This window comes from Mytilus edulis, chromosome 3 (genome assembly GCF_963676685.1).
Source record: "Mytilus edulis chromosome 3, xbMytEdul2.2, whole genome shotgun sequence".
Taxonomy (NCBI): domain Eukaryota; kingdom Metazoa; phylum Mollusca; class Bivalvia; order Mytilida; family Mytilidae; genus Mytilus; species Mytilus edulis.
In genome coordinates this window covers 15,169,457-15,190,856 of record NC_092346.1, presented here as the reverse complement: position 1 = coordinate 15,190,856, position 21,400 = coordinate 15,169,457, and the positions used below count along the sequence as shown (strand labels likewise).

The window sequence follows — 21,400 nt, the reverse complement described above, 5'->3', positions numbered from 1 at the left end:
CAAAACCACGTATAGATTTTCCACATATTGTAACAATACATTTACAATATACGTGCACGCGATAAGCACATGTATTTGTAAAAAGAGTCACGTACTTGGATTGATTCAATTCATAACCAGATATATTATGATTTCTCAATTTCTGAATCTTCCTTTTACTTGTATTTTATAATAATTTGTGACTGGAATCCTTTAAGTCAAAATAAAACAAAGTGACGGTAAATCGGGTGTCTTTATTTTAGTGTCTCATCTGTTAAATAACAATTAACCAAGTATTATTCATTATACAACAGAACCATTAAAACCTTGAAATTTCTAGATTAAACAATACAAAAAGAAAGCATCGTTAACTTCCTCTTTTTTTTCATAAACTATCCTTTAAAGATCAAGATAGAACCTAATTTGTGTTTGTTTGAATTTTCAAGAAAAAAGGCCCATTAACCACTACTTTTATCTGATATTTCGAAAGTGATAACCAATAGCATTTTCCATTTATTTTAACCAATGCTATCGCTTAATGTTTCCTCAATAAAGAAAACTCAAGTTCCACTACAAAACCCGTATAATATAACTTTGATTTTTGTGAATTTCAATGTAATACGAAACGCGCGTCTGGCGTAAATACAAAATTTAATCCTGGTATCTATGATGAGTTTATTTAACGAAAAGAACAAGGTGCGTGCCACATTTTTATATTTAACTTTGAAAGTACATTAACCAAAACGTCTTTTACCGAAGTTAAGGAAAAACATTTATCGTCGAACATTAAGACCCCGCAACTACCACAATATCTGATCAAAACTTTATGATCATTTGATGCTTCATATTTGTAAGTATTTAAGGTGACGGTGTTATTTTGAAATACTTATTCTAAAATAATATCCTTATATAATGTTGAAAGAGGTTCAAAGTAGGTATAGTTTTCTGTTTGGTTAGTGCGATTTTTCATGAGTATTTTCATTTGTGGGATTTAATTAGATTATTGATAAACATAACTTCTTTAATTCTCGATGGTAAAGTGGAAGCGCTGCTTTTCTTTCTTCCTTTGTTAACTCCAGAACTTATTGTATTGAAATGCAAAATAATACAGAAGGGGATTAAATTTGTGGCTGTTGACACTGGTGTGATTGCTGCTATCCCAATTCCGTTGTTTGATTTCCCTGTGAACATTGCTATAGTTACTCAAGAGGTACCCAGATATATCAGAATTCTAAACCTTGACCAGCCATACGTCAAAAAAGTTCCAGGACTAAAATATCCGTCTTTAAAGGAAAAGACAAAATCGCACCAAAAAAGGCACAATTTATGAAATGTTTGCTGTTAGGAGCAGTTGCAGCAGTATCTCAACTTGACTGGGTATTGCCTGGTATTGGGTCTGCAATTGCCGGACTTGATTGCACATCATCGGAAGTCTGAATTGGAAGTGCTTGGAGCAGATGCAAAAGATGTATATGTCTATCTGTCAGAACATACACCAACGACGTAAGAGCTGGGAAAAGTGAAGGAACTTAGAGCGATAAAACTATACACCGAAACAACCAGAAAATTGTTTGTCTGTCATTAAGTATGATTATTTGTCAATAAAAAGTTGTCAATATTCTATCGTAGCACTTGCGTACCGCCAGCTTTCTCTTATTTTAGTTGAAAGTGTTTTGTGGATTTTTTCTCATTGTTTTCATTGTGTTTTGTATGTCCCATCGTTACATTTCGTCACTTTTATGAATGTTTACGCAACTATTTCCTTTATATGTTATATTAGTTTTACTAATTGTTGAACGTGCATCTGAGGAACGCCTACCGTACTAATTGACCGTTAAACTATTTTAAAAATACATAATTGTGTCTTGGCGATTTCTCACAGTTGTTTTAACCATGTATTGGAGTATATTATTTAAGTATTGGAACGTTAATGATTTTAGTCATCACTCATTAAGCTAATGATGAATATTTCATTATCTTGAAAACTGCCCCTTTGTATATGTCAAATTTTTACACGGGACGTATAATGATATACAAATGTCCGGCGTCCGTCTGTCTGTCTGTCCATCGTAAACATGTCGCACCGTAACTTCAGAACAACTTATTCAAATTTCATAAAACTATACAGAGTTGTTACTTATGATGGCCAAACCATCTTTATACTTTTTGGTGAAAATATGATACAAACTTTTTTGGTAACGGGACTTTGTAACTAAAACAGGGATGGGTTTTTTTTCTCACGTGTCGCGCTGTATCTCAAACACTGTTATTGCTTAAAACTTTACACACTTCTTAGTTATATTAATCTAAAGATCTGAATACTTTTTGGTGATGATTCAAAATTTATTATTATAGTCATTGAGTTTTTTTTAATACAAAAAAGGGGGGGTTCACACGTTGCGCCGTATCTATGAAACTATTTATGATTATTGCATAAAACATAATTACATTACTAAAAAGTGCAGGAAGTAATATTTTAATTTATAAAAACACTTCCACATTTCAGAGATAATAAGTTGAAATGAGTCAGCAGTTAAGAATCACTGTAATCTTGTCACTATGGAAGATAACAATTAATTGTTAGAACTATCCTAGCCATAATGTAAAACTAATCAATCATTTAAAGTTTCTTGCCAACGCCTTTGTTTCAGTTTATCAAAAGGTGTGGTATGATTGCAAATGGGACAACTCTCCACAAGAGACCAAATTACACAGAAATTAACAACTATAGGTCACCGTACGGCCTTCAACAATGAGCAAAGCCCATATCGCATAATCAGCTATAAAATGTCCCAAAACGACAAATGTAAAATAATTCAAACGAAAATGTTTGAGAATGTTTGCCGTTTGTTTTTTTAAATAGAAATTAGGTCCGAAATATTTGTATTGTTGGTACAACTTTTTTTTATTAAGATTTATTTTTGGCGCATGAGAACTGTTTTTACGAACTGTTTTTTTTTTAAACTACATAAAATTGAGAAAGGAAATGGTGAATATGTCAAAGCGACAACTACCCGACCATAGAGCAAACAACAGCCGAAGGCAACCAATGGGTCTTCAATGTAGCGAGAATTCCCGCACCCGTAGGTGTCCTTCAGCTGGCCCCTAAAATATGCATAATAGTACAGTGATAATGTATATCAAAATGTTAACAGAATCAGTTTTTGATATATTATCAATTCCCGTAACATAATCATAAAGACTGAGAGATGAACTGTCTGTAGTTTTTTTTATTCAATCTAATTCAATTATTTTCTATGATCGTAAAAACTTTGAATTTATGAGGTCTTTTAAACGATAAAGGTGTTTTGCGTGCATTTAGATAAATAGCGTCCAGTTTCACCTACTGAACACGGCATCCCGGTTTTTTTTATGTGAAAAACCAGTTGATAAAGTCCCGTTCGAGGAAAAGAGGGCAGGAAGACGGGTACCTTAGGTTGAACATATCCGTCGTCATCTGTGAAAGAGATGTTCTGTAACGTTCAACCAACTCAATGAGGACGTTTCAAAAAGATTATTTCAACTTTTACACGTGGAACTCTTTGAAGAAGGCATGATTGAAAATGAAAGTTCTGCAATATCGTATCAACCATGAAATGTAAATTGCATATGCAGGCAATGCTGGCATGTTTCTTTATCAAAATGAATAGGTCAAAACTTGGAAGTAAAAAAATCTCTATTATCGTATTCACAGCAGACCCCCCCCCCCCCCCCCCCCGCACGCATTGTTAAAGATCATAGCGGCTTACATCCACTTCACTTGAACTTTAGTCTCATTTGCAATCAACCATATGTCGTAATTTTTATATTAACTGTATCTATGCAAAGTAACGATAATCAAGTGGTTAAAAACAATAATTGTAATAAAATTAATATGTTATGTTCAGAAAGTAACAACAAATAGCTGAGAAATAAAACATTCATTTTTTAAGGAATCTGCAGATACGTAGCTATCTTCATTCTCGGCAAGCCTGGAATGGCGCAATCATATGTTTTGCATTTTCAATAGGTTATCAATGGTGGGCATCCTTCTGCGATAATTATTTGCAAACATAAAATTGGTAAGCTGTTCCCGGAGTTGATCCTAACCCTTTGCTAGCGAAGATGCCAGCGAAGATGCATTTTATGACATGTAGATTTGAAAGTCAAATGCTAGTCAAATTAGTATTTAACAATAAATCATAGCTGTTAACAGAAATATAGATAATTGAATCTTATCGTATTACATCCTCTTCACTTTTTCCTTGTGACAATTAGCAGAACAAATAATTTGTAATCAAAAAGTGTCGGAACATGAGTTGTAGTATAAATGTATGAGATGCGGAACATAATTTGAATATGAATAACAACATTAAAGGGGGACGAAAGATACAAGATGGACAGTCAAACTCATAGATCGAAATAAACTGGTATCGCCATGGCTAAAAAGAAAAAGAAAAACAGAAAAACAATAGTACAGATTTAAAAATGCCGATAGTTTGTAGAAAAACCCATCCCCCAAACTTAAAAGATATGCTGTGAATGAATATATCAAGCATCTTGATAATGTTCAGAGAATGTTTGTTTGAATCAGAGTGATTCTTTACAAAGTATGATTTATCACTCCCTGAGACAAGATACTTGTAGTTATGTTGGCCATTCTTTTTCTGAATTAATGCGATACCCACTCTTTCTATTTGTCTTTTAGTTTGGAATGGGGAATACTTGTGTAAAGTGAAGAAAAGTGCAATGTTTTAGTACTATTGCAAGATGAAAGAGTCTTAATCTGAATATACTCTAAAAGATCTTTGGATCTTTTCGTATCCGCACCTGATTCCCGCCATCTCTAGAATAGGCAGTTCCACAATAACTTTGAAACCCGGATTTGATTGCTGATAAATTGATGTAAATAACTTAGAAAGAGTTTTTGTGGAGCAATTGAAAGACCCAGCAATATAACGTTATTCGTACTTTAGGTATCCAATACAGTGATGAAAGATCCAGTTTTCATCTTTGGTTGATATTCCATTGGAACATAGAACAGACCAATGATTATCCAAGATTTCCTCGTTAGTAAATGTTGTTAGGATATATGTTGAGTTTCCAAGTGACTTATCAAGCAGTTTATGTAATGAGTTTAAAACACAAAAACGATGTTGTTTTGGGGCTTTATCTGAGGGGACAACAACATATTTGTCATGAAGGTAAGTGTTTTGCAAAATTTGGGTCTATAAAGATTGACGTACCATGGTTATTGATAGACTCATTCTTTTTAAAAGAGTAAAACATCACGGCTATTTCATTGCAAATTTGTCATGGATTATTAACAAACAATTGTCATATTTTCAAACGAAAACACACATTTATGTACAGGTAGTTTTAGGTATATTACATGAAGATGTCATGAACTAAAAGAGGGACGAAAGATACCAGAGGGACAGTCAAACTGTCAATAACTAGATTGGTTTAGGAATAGATTACAACATTTTCAGCTTTTTTTCTACAACACAAGAGATCATTCAAAAATATATAAGTATTCTCCATTCCTTACAAAAAGACAAGCTGAAAGAGTTGTTCATAAAAACAATGTCCAACGTAGATATTGGCTTACAAAAACAATTAGAATTCATAATATATCGAAACACAAGTGCAGCATGAGCAAACGATTCAAATGGGAAAAAATAAGGTTCATCATAACAGGTTATGTGTAAATACTGCTATTTTTGTCCCTTTGTTATGATGAACCTTCAGAAAAAAAACATTTTATGATCTCTTTAATCGTTTACAAAAAGGCACAGCATTTTTATTTTTAGATACACATTTTTGTATAGCATCATATATTATGTATATCACATGAGAATGTCATGAAGGAAATTATTGTTTCTCTATAAATAGACGACCTACATCTTAGTTATTTTCTGTAAATGTTTAACGTTTAACATTAATACCGAAATCCAAGATACGATAATAGAGGCAATGTGCATTTAAGTGACAAAATCAATCAATGGAACGAGATGGATAACAAAAACATCATACAGGTACGCAGTTTTTATCACCAAAACAGTGTGTCATTAACTTAACAATTTATTCATTTCAAAGTACTCAAGTTTATAATAACTAACTGAATTTGGAGTTTGATACAGATTGGTTCGTAGTTACATGTAAGTTAGTACTAAATTTTGCTTCAATTTTAAGGAGCTTGAAAATTTGAATGATATTCTGAATTTCTCGCAAGATTAAATATTTTGTTAAAGATTATTTGACATGAAATTACAATGACGCAATCATTTGTCAGAAGTGGGTACCTTTGTATGATAATAATTTGCAAACTACAAAATTGGTAGCTGTTCCCGAAACTGGAAACTCGAGTAAAAGTCAGATCATTATAGAATCATCCGATATTTTGCTTCTGAGCGATGAAAGGAGATGTTCTAAAACTAAGAAATTGTAGCATTTGATATTCAGATATAATTATAGATTATCGTTGGTCATCTCAACGAGATTGATTTTCTCGCTTGAGCCGGTACGGCGAAAGTGAGAAAAGCAATCGAGTTGAAATGACCAAAGATAATCTGTTTATCGCTATTTTACCTATGACGACGTGTCAATTTCATTGGCAACGCAAGTGCTCCTTAGTTTCTAGCGATAATTTTCATATCACCTCGACTTCGCTGAGAAAGGAAATTATCAGTCAGAAAGATCAAAGGAAAATTTCGTGAAATAGCGATAAGATGGCATAACATCAAAATCGTGCTGAATATGGTTAATATAAATATTAATGTTGCAACTAGTTGTGTTTATTCCTAAAATAAAGTAACACAGCTATATTTTGTACAATGTCAATTTCACCCTGGAACATTTTTTCGAGAATCAGGAGCTCATTAAGAGATACAAATAAGTTTGAAATTTGTGTTACACTTTGAATATCTATCAATGTATCAATTTAAGTTGCAGTATAAAAACAATATTAGATCAATGTCATAAAAATATAAACTTTTTGTATGCGGCACAAACTCGCCTTTCCCCAGTTTCTCAGCCTCATACAAAAAGTTGATATTTTCTGACATTAACCTAATATTGTATATCTATGTTTACAGATCAAATCATGAACTACAAAAGATAATTTCCTTATGAAGTCCAAACCAAATTAAACCGTCGCATAGAATTATATTACTTCTTCCTATTTGTGATGTCATTAAGATAAATGAAAATATGACACGAGCTGTCCTTTATATATTAGAAGTGTATAGTATTAATTCGATGATCAATGTAATGATCATTAATCATTTTCGTAACCAGTTAAAGTACTAACAATTTAAAAACTGAATGTTTATTTTAGTATCTCAAAACAATAAAATGAACTACTGTTACTAGGATCTATTTATAGATTATCGTCATTTCTATTTTAAATGTGTTCGGATTTTCTGTGAACTATATATTCGTGGTATTTTGATGTGTACAAGGAAGAAAATGTCAATTTCAAGTTATAAAACATGTTTTTTGAATATTGTATAATAATGTTGAGAATATTCAGTATGCTAACTTATTAATAAATGAACATGTAGTAAAAAAGGAAAACGGTTATAATACAGATTCATATTTATTTTTGAATACTATAATGAAAGTACTTCAGTTAATTATGTATGGCAGTTCTTCGCCATGATTAGAACTCATCAATATCCTTATGGTGCAGGAAATACCACGTGCAACCTTAACTGGTATATAAAAATGTACACTAATTATTAATTTGTGTATTTTTTATCTATTCATTTTGATTTTTTTTAGTAAGAAAATGATTTAGGCGACCCGCTCTTCAATTTCATCCCTAGTAGTGATTAATAATAATGTTAACTGATCTATTGTTAGGGTGATGAGTTTATTTACAACCACTTGGTCGATGCCAGTTATGGTGGAGGTTATCTCATCGCTGGCACCATTTAGCATATCTGCGTTGTCAATAATTATCCTGAATATGGTCTTACATACCTTAACGGAGTTATTTTCTTAAAGAACTATAGCTCTTTCTTTTGAAAAATTAACCCGGACGATACAAAATTATAATGAAATTTGCTATCACGCATGATATAATGATCTGTGTACCATGGTTATAATTCAATACAGCAGACGCGCGTTTCGTCTACATAAGACTCATCTGTGACACTCATATCAACAAGTTATAAAGCCAAACAAGTAAAAAGTTGACGAGCATTGAGGACTCAAAATTCCAAAAAGTTGGGCAAAATACGGCTTAGGTAAATAAAGGCAACATTAGTATACCAATGTTCGAAATTCATAAATCGATTGAGAAAAAACAAATCCGGGTTACAAACTAAAACTGAGGGAAACGCATCAAATACAAGAGGAGAACTACGACACAACAGCAACACAACATTAAAATGTAACACACACAGAAACGAACTATTGACTACTGGGCTTGTGATACCCTCGGGGACGAAACGTCCAACAGCAGTGACAAGCTTTAATTCATTTAAACATTTGATTTGTTTAGTAGTTATCGTGTATTGGTGCTAATTGGGTTTTAAGTTTTTTTTGGGGCCCTTTATATCTTGTTGTAAAATGACGATATTCAAATTAAGTGGAATTTTGATCTAAACTTTATCGAAAATCCAAGACTTCAGATTGTGCCAAATGTCAGCTACAATATGACAACCCCGAAAGTAAATGTTCTATAGTTTCTATAGGAACTTCTTAGGAAAAAAGATAAGAAGTTAGCAATATCCTTTAACTCTACTTTCCGCTATATAGATGATGTTCTTTCACTAAATAATTCAAAATTTGGTGACTATGTTGAACGCATCTATCTCATCAAACTAGAGATAAAGGATACTACAGATACAGTTAAGTCGGCCTGATATCTTGACTTACATCTAGAAATTGACAATGAGGGTCGGTTGAAAACAAACCTTTAGGACAAAAGAGATGATTTCAGCTTTCCAATTGTGAACTTTTCATTTCTAAGTAGCAACATTCCAGCAGCACCTGCATACGGGGTATATATCGCCCAATTGATACGATATTCCCGTGCTTGCATTTCCTATCATGATTTTCTTGATAGAGGGTCGCTGCTCACAAGGAAACTATAAAACCAAGAGTTCCAAATGGTGAAGTTGAAATCATCCCTCCGCAAATTTTACGGACGCCATCACGAGTTGGTTGACCGTTATGGAATAACCGTTTCACAAATGATATCGGCAGAACAAATAATTTGAAATCATACTATCAAAACAAAAGTGGTATTATGTGCAGAAAAAATTGAATTGTAAAAAGGTAAAATACAATAATAGTTATCAAAGGAACTAGGATTATAAATTAATACGCCAGACGTGCGTTTCGTCTACATAAGACTCATAAGTGACGCTCAGATCAAAATAGTTATACAGCCAAACAAGTACAAAGTTGAAGAGCATGGAGGAGTCAAAATTCCAAAAGGATGGGTCAAATACGGCTAAGATAATCTATTCCCTGGATAATAAAATTCTTATTTTTTCGAAAAATTCAAAGTTTTGTAAAAGGAAAATGATAAAAATGCCCACATAATTTATATTCATGTCAACACCGAAGTGTTGACTACTGAGCTGGAGATACCTTCCGGGACGAAACAATATCACACATAATAATATATTGTTAGTTTTATGGACTTTCCCTTTTTGAATTGACATTGGAATTCGGTATATTATACTTTTTGTTTTGGTTATTTTTTTTCTTCTATTGATGAATAATTGTAAATTTTAAAAACCAAAATCAGTTACAGTTCATATAGCACTCCATAACAGTATGTTGTTTCATTTCAGTAACATGAGTACATCACAAAGTGGCAATTGTCCGAATTGCAGACTAAATATCAATGAAGGTCAACGGTTTTGCGATCACTGTGGACTTAAAATAGAAGCTAGCAAATCGGCAGTGGTTTGCTTGGGCAGAATGGATGATGGAAATCAATGTAAAGGATTGCTGAAAAACGATGCAAGTTTTTGCCAAAACTGTGGAACGCGTAGCCATATTTCAGGTAAAATCAGAGTCAATGCGTTTGACCCCTTGATAAGGTTTAATTCAATAATACTAAAAGTGTTACAGACTTAGTCAGATGCCGCTTGTTCAGTGGTTGTTGTTTGTTGTTGTGGTTCAAAACTTTCAAGTGTTTCACGTTTTTCATTTTTATATATTTAAGACCGTTGGTTTTTTGTTTGAATTGTTTTACACTTGTCGTTTTGGGGCCCTGTATAGCTTATTGTTTGGTGTGAGCCAAGGTTCCAATGTTGAAGGCTGTACTTTGACCTTTAATGGTTTACTTTTTACAAATAGTATCAAACTTGGATGGATAGTTGTCTCATTTGCACTCATACCAATAAAATTGAGAAAGGAAATGGAGAATGTGTCAAAGCGACAACAACCCGACCATAGAGCAGACAACAGCCGAAGGCCACCAATGGGTCTTCAATGTAGCAAGAACTCCCGCACCCGTAGGTGTCCTTTAGCTGGCCCCTAAAAATATGTATACTAGTACAATGAAAATGGAAGTCATACTAAATCTTCTTATATATATCAACCATTAAGGCATATATTCTATTTGAGATTTTGAACATATTTACATTGAAAAAATATTCTCATATACCATGTTGAACTCACACCAAATAGTGTAGATGATTGGTACAATGCCGTAACATCTTTTGGGATCTTACAGATTTTATTTTATTATTGTTACATTACACGTGCTTTCCGTGACAATGTAATTATTATGATTTGAAAAACAAACAAAAGCTTGACCCTTAATTTCATGGTTGTAGCATCTATATGTAATTGAAAGAATTGTATACCTCGTTTTATAATTTAATGGGGTTGTTAAGCGTTGATCGTGCGCACATTATTGATATGAAATGTGCTTTGGTCAACACTTTAAAACCTCAATATAAGTGTAAAAGAAACTCTCCACTCTTAAAAAACGTTGGGAATTGTTTAGTCTATGTTCAAACTGTTCTTCAGTTATAGTTTTTCCCCACTACACATCAACAACATTCTAAATAGTCTTAAAAGTTTCTTAAGGGAGTACGCTGCTCAGGTTGATGTAATTAGAATGCTTCAAAATGGCATAGAAAATAAAGATATAACACTTTTTAACATGTTTTCATGTTTAATTAAGAAATCCATGTCAAAATTTTTTTTTATCATACAATCAGAAAAGGGAGGTAATTCTTCCCATTTTCAATAGAAAAAACACCTTTACCTTTAAATAAAAAAAATCTCATATAAGTAAAACATAAAACAATAAATCAATTACAATTCATAATATTTAGTATAAATTCTTGTCAAATTGCAAAGAATTTAATACTTGTTTTGCAGAATGGTGATAAATTTCAGCACCACCTATAACATGGATTTTTCCAAAAATCCACACTTCCTACAACTTTTTAGGTAGTAAAAAATAGGAAATTGTAATTAGAACCATATTTCAATAATTAATAGTTAAAAAGGAAGGTCTTATGATCTTAAAACCTGATACAAGAAAAAAATCCATGGTGGAATTAGAAAAAAATCTTCATTTCAATTTTCAAAAACTGAATTTTGCCCAAAATCTTCACTTTTTACGACCTTTAAAGGCTTAAAAAATAAGAAATTGTAATCAGAACCACATTTCAAAAATTAATATTTAAGAATGAAGGTCTAATGATTCTTAAAACTGATTAAAGAATAAAATCCATGTTGGAATTCCAAAAAAAATCTTCATTTGAATTTTTCAAAAACTGGATTTTACCCAAAATCTACACTTTTTACAACCTTTTAGGGCGTACAAAATAGGAAATTGCAATCATAACCACATTTCAAAGTTAAGGGTTAAAAAGAAAGGTCTAATGATCTTAAAAACTGATACAAGAAAAATATCCATGCTGGAATTCGAAAATTTATAAGCATAATTGAGATTTTCAAAAACTAGATTTTACTCAAAATCAAGACTTTCTATAACCTTTAAGGGATAAAACATTAAAAAAATAGTAATTAGAACCATATTTTAATAATTAATAGTTAATAAGGAAGGTATTGTGATCTTGAAAACTGATACAAGAAAAAAATCCATGTTGGAATTAGAAAATAAACTGAATTTGAATTTTCCAAAAACTGTGGTTTTGCCCATATTTTGTTCAATTTCAGTAGTATTACTGCCTCATTTTACTTTAAAAACTTCATAAACAAAAATTAGAGTATATTTATGGAGCAAATTATCATGTGATGTTAGCTAGTAAACATAGTTCTCCAACTTTTTCCTTTTGTCAATCTGTAACACACAGTCATATGTTGACCATCACAGGAAGTTTCTGGAAAATAGCCAAGTTCAAAAATCCAGAATTTTGTTAAAATTTAACCCTTTAACATCATAACTGGAACAATTAACAAACTTATCATGCATACCATAATATGATACAATTAGGAGATAACTGTATTGTATTTTAAGCTCCGACGGCATCAATTGGGGATTTGATGGTCGCAAATTAAGTTTACTGGCGACGCGTTAATTGATGCCATGTAAGAAAGTGACGTTATCCAATCAAAAGGAACGTTACAAACGTTGTTGCATTAGAATTGTTATTATACCTTGAAAATGAAAGGGAATTAAAACAATTACATGTAAGGCACCATTCAGATACCAACGTTCCCTTACAATGTAAATATTGACAAGTGCAGTAAGAGGTCCATGACAATACTCAAAATTATCCCCTTTATTTTTTCAGAATAAATCATTTGTAATAGCTGATATATTTTAAAATTATCACATAAATTCTTGCTCAATACAGTCCCTATGATCAATTTGAAATAAGTATTTTCCAAAATATCAATAGAATTAGATGACTCTCCACTCTTGCTTAGACCAGAACTGCATGCTTCAGATAATAAATGGATAGAAAAATTAACATTCTCAATAACAAAAAATACCTGAGCATTAATTTACATGCCAATTAGTTTTTTAAACAAAACAAATTTACACTCTGAAGACCATAGTCTATATAATAAATTTTGAATATGAAATAACCTAAAGCAAAATTGGAATGCTGTTCAAATTCGGATATACAAATATGAAAGATACATGCTAAAGTACATCACTCATCTGGTTTTAAACTTTTGAAAAAGTCAGATATGGCATCAACTATCTTCTTTGATTTGGTAACACGCACTTTTCCATTTACATCCTCCTCTTTCAGAACATCTTCTATTCCTTGGCGACCATCTCTTGCATATGAAATGCGTAGGTGAGAAAAAGACATGCCACTTGCTGCTATTACATTTGCAGTTCTTAATGTAATTACTTTCTTTTCTGTAAGAGGTGTCAAAGTAGGGAGAAGTAGTTTTGTTTTCTGGTTGTGGTCATATCTCCTTGCAGCTGAATCAAAGGAAAAAGATGACAATTGTTTTGCTTCTGTTGATGGAGCAAAGTGATGGAAAAGACGACTCAAAGCAACAACGTCCTCCATTGAATCATGACCGTCATATGTTTCATTTAATACTGTATTGTACAAATTTGATTGTGCATATGAGGTTAATCCAGGTAACAAAGATTTAAAAAGTTGTAGTGTGTCTAAAAATCCAAGAATGGAACATGAAAATTCATTCATAATTGAACAGTTATTTAAAGCACAAAACAGCACTGGTAAGTCATATGACTTGATGTTATGACCTATAATTACATTTTTCTTGTATTGTGCTAAAAATAATATTAACATCTTTAACGCCTCTTTTATGCTAACAGATTTCACTTCCTTATCATGGCAAAACATCTTGCTCCCTTCAACTTTGATCCCTGTTATTTCCTGTGCCTTAGGTGTTATTGGTTTCTTTGGAAGTACATATGTGTTGATAGAACCTTTGTCAGATGTTGCAGAAATCTGTGTTATGTGAGAGTTTCTTGCTGAAATATAAAAGGCATAACATTGGTAAATTACTTTCATGATAGGCATGTTGAACAAGCACTACTAGCCAACAGAATCATGCCAATAAGAATTGAAAAATGCATTTACTAGAAATTTTTTAAACTATACAAGCCCAAGCTTTTGAAGCCGGTCATTCATATTATCTATAATATTTGAATGCTCATTGATCCCCGTTTTTGTTTTCAAGAAAGTAGTAAACTGAAGCTAAAATTGTCAAATCAACGACTATAACATAACCTGGGTACTGAACAGTCCATTTTGAGAATAAACTTGTTTTGTAAATTTGAGACCTAACATTTGACCATACATTGTTCTTTGAGCAAAGAATCCATACATATTTGAGGCTTTTTATAGCTTACTAGGAAGTATGGGCTTTGCTCATTGTTGAAGGGAATACAGTGACCTATTGTTGTTAATTTCTATGCTATTTGGTCTCTTGTGAAGAGTTGTTTCAGGGGCAATCATACCACATATTTTTTAAATACACAATATATTGGAGGTATACAAGTATAACATATAGCACACACAGCTCACCCTTTTAGAGTACCTGCATATAATTTATGTTTTTAGTGTGGTTCATCGTTTTTGTAGTTGATCAATTTTATAATGAATTTGTCTGGTAATTTAGACACATGTATAAAGTTTCAATTTTTTTAATGAAAAATAGGGTTGCAATTTCAACACATGACCATATGAAAGCAATTCTGAAAACATATGTCAAATCAAAATTTCTATAGTAGAGATATATCTTTTTACTGCAATCATACCTAAGCCTGTTGCTTCAATGTCAAAGAAAATGTTATTCACTGTAGTGGACCATTCAATAGTTTGGTATGCAGGTTGAAGTGATGGACTTGGAATTTCTTCAATGTCATCTGAACTGAATGTACCGCAGTCGATATTTCTAAGAAATCGAATCAAAGACTGCACATGACTTAACAATTTAAGTTTCAGGCTTTTCAGATGTTGTAAAGATCAACATGACTACTTCAAACTAAATTTTAATAACTATTTCTTTGTCACTTGTCTACAATATTCATCAAATGTCACCACATTATGCTGAAAAGATGCAACTAAATATACAATGAGACACTAACTGATTATTTAACAAAAAGAACGTTTGTTGTAGAATACTAAATAAATTAAACATGTTGAGGATCTTGTAAAAGGTAAAATAACAAAAATACTGAACTCCAAGACTAAATCGAATCTGAAAATCCGTTTACAAATGGCAAAATCAAATTTTCTGGTTGACGATTGTTCCTATATATCATATTTGGTTTTTCCTTTATTGTTTTGTACATGAAATACGCTGTTTAATTTCGCGTTTTAATTGTTTAAATATTGTCATGTTAGCCCCTCTGTAGGCTAGCTGTGCGATATAGGCGATATATTTCGTGTATGGTGGAGACTTGTCTCATTGACCATGAATAATACCACATCTTTAAAATTTTATATCAATTGTAAATCTTACAGGAATTAGTATGCAAGAAAAAAGGAACCTGATGTTCAGTAGTTGTCGTTTGTTGATGTGGTTAATAAATGTTTCTTGTTTTTTATATAGATATATATCAAATCTTTTCATATCTTTTAAACAAATAATCTGTTATGTATGCTTTAATTGCCTTCAGTTTTGTTTAACGTAGCACAAGCATCAGCATCAAATATGGTTACCGAAGGAGCTAACAGTGAATTATTATATACAAGATCTACTGACGATGAAGGTGGAGATATTAGGAATATGAGTGACGCAGTGCTTGAAGATGAAGGTGATTTTTTTTACAAAATTAGCAAGAATGTCTTCTGTTTTTTAAAGGGTTCACCGATTTGACTCAAATTCTCATATTTGATTTATAAAAGTGTAAAAACATTCATCCAAATTATAAAAGTCTAAAATAAACAATTTACAGGGCATAGGCTCGATAATATGTAACTTTGTTTCGTGTCTATTTGAGTATAGATGCCATATAATCAACTATCGAGTTGAATTCGAATGCCTCCGATGGGCATATAAGGAATATAAACATAAATATAAAAATATAAATAAGATAGCGAAATCGTGCAATTGGAATTTTCTAAGTCTGTTTAATTTTGTATTATAGATTAAAACCAGATTTAAGTCGTTATTACCTGTATAAGAATGCCTTTTGTGGATCGAATCAGTCAATCAAATGATTTACCTTTAAATAACTGGACACGCACAATTCATGTATTATCCATCTCTAGCGATGGGGTTAAATTGAAGTTTACATGAATACGGATTCAATGAGGTCAAATTATTCACTTGCGAGTGAATAATTCATCACCACCGTTTCTTACCTCATTTTGACAAAATTTAACTATAGGGGTTGCTTAAAGCGAAATATGTCAGTTTCATTAATTATTGAACAAAAAACAATCATATTTTAGATTTTTCATATATCTCGTAGATAGTGCTCCTTTAAATGCAAAATGTTAAAATATATTTATAAAAAAAATCAAAAGTTAGTACGGAAACATGGATTGATTTGGATATTGCTGAGTTATAAAATTGCATAAACCAAGAAAATCAAAATAGTTTTGAATTGGCAGATATTTTAATTTATTACTGTTTGATTAATTCACAAATTATAACTCGTGTGTATTTTCTAATTCTTGTTTGGTAAGTGGTTGAGGAAAGAACGCCATGTACTAAAAAGGATGCATTACTGCAACTACGTTTATAAATTTTCAGATATTATATATTATCAAAATGATTTGAAACCTCTATTACATTACTGTGCAAAACACAAACCTATATTCACTGTAACCGATTTTTTGACATTTTTACCTATTATGTCTGTTTGTTTTGCTGACACATGGTTGACAATGTAATGAAATTCTATGCAAGTGTCATACAAGTATCAGGTTTAGCTAGCTAAAACGCTAGGTTTGATCCACCACTTACTACGGATGGAAATACCGGTTCCAGGTTAGGAATATGACAGTTATTTTACATTCGTTTGATGTGTTTGAGCTTTTGATTTTGAAATTTGATAAAGGACATTTCGTTTTGAATTTTCCTTGGAGTTCGGTAGTTTTGTTATTATACTTTTCCATCTTGGTACTAAGTACTTATTAATATTTTCAAAAAATAGGGCGGCGTATATTATGACGAAAGAATAAATAAGAAAATACAGTATGATATGTTAACACAATTATATCACATCTTCATATTTTATGTCAATCCTGAATCTTAAAGTTATGGATAAGCAAGAAAATAATGATTAAACAAATAACACGTTATACATGTTTTAATTGTCGTATGTTTCTATTTTCGTGTAGCACAGGCCTCAGTATCAAATATGGTAGTAGCTGACAGTGAATCTTCAGGTACAAGATCCACTGACGATGAAGGTGGAGATATTTCGAATATGAGTGACGCAGTGCTTGAAGATGAAGGTGATTGTTTTTTTCCAAAATTAGCCAGAATGTCTTCCGTTCTTTAATGCTTAAGGTTAATATTTGTTCAAATAAAACAACAAATGTTAGAAAATTAAATGAAAACAGAAAATCAAGACAGCTTTAAATGAATTATATTTGAATTTTATACTGTTAGATTATTTATAAATTGATGGACTTGTATGTATTTGCTAATTTTTTTGTTTGAACAACTGTTTATTGTTGACGACAATATGTAGGTTACGATGATTTATGTACTCATTTGTGAAACATGATTCTAACACATTTGATATACCTTTTAAAATTTAAAGTATATCAGAGTTTCTGTTAATCTCTTGCTTTACAATTTTATTTTATTTCATTATTCAATGTTTGTTGTCGTTTCCCAGGATAAATCATGATAAATTTTTCGAAATAAAATATACATATACATTTATTAAAGATCATGCGGTTTAATAGATTAGGTTTCAGGTTTACTTTGACATCGCACATCTTATTCTAATAGTTTAATTAAAAAAAGTCTCTCTTTTCTCTTGAGCGGGCATTTAAGTACCTACAGTATATATTTGTGCATGCAAATCTCGTAGATTGTACGACTATAGTATTGCCTTACTTTTTACAATCGGGTTAAAATGTGGCGTTTAGTTATTTATCGACCAATTTTTATATTTAGTGTAAACACTCAAAAAGATTAGCTGTTTTTCGTTATTCGATGTTGTGTAATAATGTGATGTTGATAACAGAATTTTGGTAGTCTGAATTCTTTTGGTCAGAGCTAGTGCAGTATTTTGCTTATTCATTAGCGCTCGACAAACTAAAGCTTAACAAACATTAAATAAAAAAGCAAATACTTGTTAAAAAAAACGTTGTCTGATTGATTTATAAAAACCTAAAATTGTGCCGATTTTATTTTACCAGATGCGATTTCGACATGTCGTGTCTTCCATGAGATTTAATACACACATATTTGAATAGAACTAATATTTACAAACGTTGAACAGCTACATATGTCATTAAAAAAAGGACCAAAAGCATTGACAAACCAGGTCAAGGAATGAAAACCAATCAAAGGGATATATATTCCTTTCAAAAACTAAATTTTGATTACATTATCAATATTTTATATATTTTGATACCATGACATTTTGTTTGCAATTAAAACTAATGAAAAATAGCAATCAAACAATAAAAATACCAATGCATTTCGACTTTGTTGGAGATAAAAGATAACTCATATGTTCCTTATGTCGTAACTGCAATTCCCTTCCCTTTTCATGAATGTGACCTACCGAACTTAACTATTTACCGGGTTTGTAATAACATTAGCAACACGACGGGTGCCAAATGTGGAGCAGGATCTGCTTAACTTTTAGGAGCACCTGAGATCACTCCCAAGTTTTTGGTGGGTTCGTGTTACTTTGTCTTTATTCCATCTTGTGTCTTGTGTACTTTTATTTGTCTGTTTGTCCTTATCTTTTTTGGCCATGGCGTTGTCAGTTTATTTTCGATCTATGAGATTGACTGTCCCTCTGGTATCTTTCGCCCTTTTTCCATAGAAAGCGTAATTGTGAAAGAACTCAACCAATTAGATTAATGAGACATTAAAGACACTTCAAATAAATAAGAGTTGATATAGACATACGCTTAATAATGATGAAGAAATTATTAAGAAAAACAAACAACTAGTTCATCATGAAAAGAAAAGAAGGGTAACTGGACATCTTACACCATGTAATTTCATGTATGATCATACCAAAATAAGCAAAAGAAATCATACGTACACACTTTACATTGGACAAACAGGAATTTACCTTGGAGTCCAGTATTTTTGTTAGATATTCATAACAAATTAACCCAGCGCTATTCTAAAGCATGCTTGTTCGAAATATACTTGGGGGTTCGATGTCAGCATGTTAACATTAGCATCGTTATGTACCCAAAAAAATGCGTATAGGCAACTTCTTTTACTAGTTTTCAGGTATAATAAAAAAGATTTGAGCCCTTCATATTAGTGCGCATAGCCCAAAGATATTAAAACATGGTCTTAATAAGTTTGTATTCATATTCTCCTTTTCAACACTCATTTCTTTATACGTTTCTTAAATATTGATAAATTACGAATTTGGCACAACGTTTTGAAATTTTGGGTCATCAATGCTCTTAAACTTTGTACTTGTTTGGTTTTCTTTACTATTTTGATCTGAGCGTCACTGGGGAGTCTTATGTAGACGAAACGCACTTATGGTTTATTATATTATAAGCCTGGTACCTTACTATTAGCATGTCGAAATGTCCTATTGTAATTTTTATTTCTCTGTCCTGAATGTTTGCATTTATTTGTACTGTTGTCCTGTCATGTAATGTCATTTAAGTGTTAAATTTAACATTGACATATAAGCGCGAGGTTTCGCTTAGTTTGGCTAGCCACAAAACCAGATTCAACCAACATTTTTTCTTAAAATGTCCTAGACCCAGTCAGAAAAATTGCAGGTGTAATCCTAAAGTTCTTTTCTGTGTGTGTTGCATTGTCGTTTTGGTTTTCTGTTGCACTGTTTTTGTGTTTCGTTGTTTTCCTCTTATAGTTGATTTGTTTACCTCAATTAATTTTAGTTTGTTACCCGGATTTGTCTTCTCTCAATCGATTGATGACGGTATACTACTGTTGCCTTTATTTACCTCCTGGACATACATAAAAAAAATATCATTTGTAATTGTAGAGTCAAACAAATGAGCACAGGGTTCGTACATCATGAAGGAAGTATAAAGAGGAAATAAATAAATACATTATGATATTTTGACACAATTAATGTTATAATTATCTTTTCTCATAGCTTTCGATAATCCAACTCTGTACGCTGAACTTTACAGTCAGCTGGAATCCGAAGGAGCTACCAGAACAGAAGCCTCATTAGAAGAAAGATTGAACAGATGGGAAACAGAAGAAGTACAATTTGGAATTGTCGGTCGGTCTGCAATGGGGAAGTCAACATTTATCAATTTACTGCTAAATCTTAGTCCAACAGATCCTGGGTATGCCGAAGTTGGAGAAGGAGATTGTACAACATTGATAAAGATATATCATCACCCTATGTTTTATTCTTTCAAGCTTGTAGACTTCCCTGGATTTGGGACGCTCAACATGACGAAAGATCAATTTCTTATCAAATTTAATTCTGTGAACCTAGACTATTTCTTTGTTTTTATTGACACCGTACTTATGGAAGAAGATAAATGGCTAGTTAAAAAACTGAAGGAAAGAGACATCGCATATTCGTTCGTGAGATCCAAGATTGATGTAATTGTTGATAAAGCGAGGAAGAATGGAACTAACGAACAAGAAGCGATCGCTCAAAAAAGGAGGAAATTAGAAGATACAATGGCACGTGACGGTACTCTAAGAGGTTCAAAGTTATTTCTTATTTCAAACTTCAGAGAGTATTTTCATTATGGGGATTTGATTAGATTACTGAAACATATAACTTCTCTAATTCCCGATTGTAAAGAGGAAGCGCTGCTTTTCTTTCTTCCTTTGTTAACTCCAGAACTTATTGTATTGAAATGCAAAACATTAAAGAAGAGGATTAAATTTGCGGCTTTTGCAGCAGGGGTGGTTGCTGCTATCCCAATTCCGTTTGTTGATTTACCTGTGAACATTGCAATAGTTACAAGAGAGGTGCGCAGATATATCAGAATTCTAAACCTTGACCAGCAATACGTCAAAAAAGTTCCAGGATTAAAACATCCGTCTTTAAAGGAAAAGAACAAATTAGAATCAATAAAGGCACAATTTGTGAAATGTTTAAAGCTAGGAGCAGTTGCAGCAGTATCTCAACTTGACTGGGTATTGCCTGGTATTGGATCTGCCATTGCCGGACCTGCAGCAATCGTTTTGGTTGCACATCATTTGAACTCTGAATTGAAAGTGCTTCGAGCAGATGCAGAAGTTGTATATGTCTATCTGTCAGAACAAACATCAACGACGTAAGAGCTGGGAAAGTGAAGGAACTTAGAGCGATAAATCTATACACCGAAACTACCAGCAAATTGTTTGTCTGATTATTTGTCAATAAAAACTTATAAAAATA

At 32.1% G+C, this 21,400-nt stretch overlaps 2 protein-coding genes across 5 annotated transcripts; one reads left to right on the top strand and one right to left on the bottom strand.

The window, feature by feature from the left end:
• The first annotated feature begins 5,728 nt into the window (after positions 1 to 5,728).
• On the top strand, positions 5,729 to 21,400 carry LOC139515888 (interferon-inducible GTPase 5-like). Of its 4 annotated transcripts, none has more exons than XM_071305639.1 (5): positions 5,729 to 5,996; positions 9,771 to 9,985; positions 15,542 to 15,664; positions 17,199 to 17,315; positions 20,147 to 21,400. In XM_071305639.1, the coding sequence occupies exons 2-5, from the start codon at positions 9,775 to 9,777 to the stop codon at positions 21,298 to 21,300; spliced, it is 1,605 nt and encodes a 534-aa protein (XP_071161740.1). In that variant the 5' UTR covers positions 5,729 to 5,996; positions 9,771 to 9,774; the 3' UTR covers positions 21,301 to 21,400. The 4 variants fall into 4 exon arrangements, with proteins under 4 accessions (XP_071161740.1, XP_071161741.1, XP_071161739.1 ...); XM_071305640.1 differs by having other exon boundaries at positions 5,846 to 6,119; XM_071305638.1 differs by having other exon boundaries at positions 5,856 to 5,996; positions 15,527 to 15,664.
• LOC139518139 (protein PML-like) lies at positions 12,718 to 15,337 on the bottom strand. Its single transcript, XM_071309833.1, has 3 exons — positions 15,333 to 15,337; positions 14,663 to 14,850; positions 12,718 to 13,873 (listed from the first exon to the last, which is right to left on the bottom strand). The coding sequence occupies exons 1-3, from the start codon at positions 15,335 to 15,337 to the stop codon at positions 13,068 to 13,070; spliced, it is 999 nt and encodes a 332-aa protein (XP_071165934.1). The 3' UTR covers positions 12,718 to 13,067.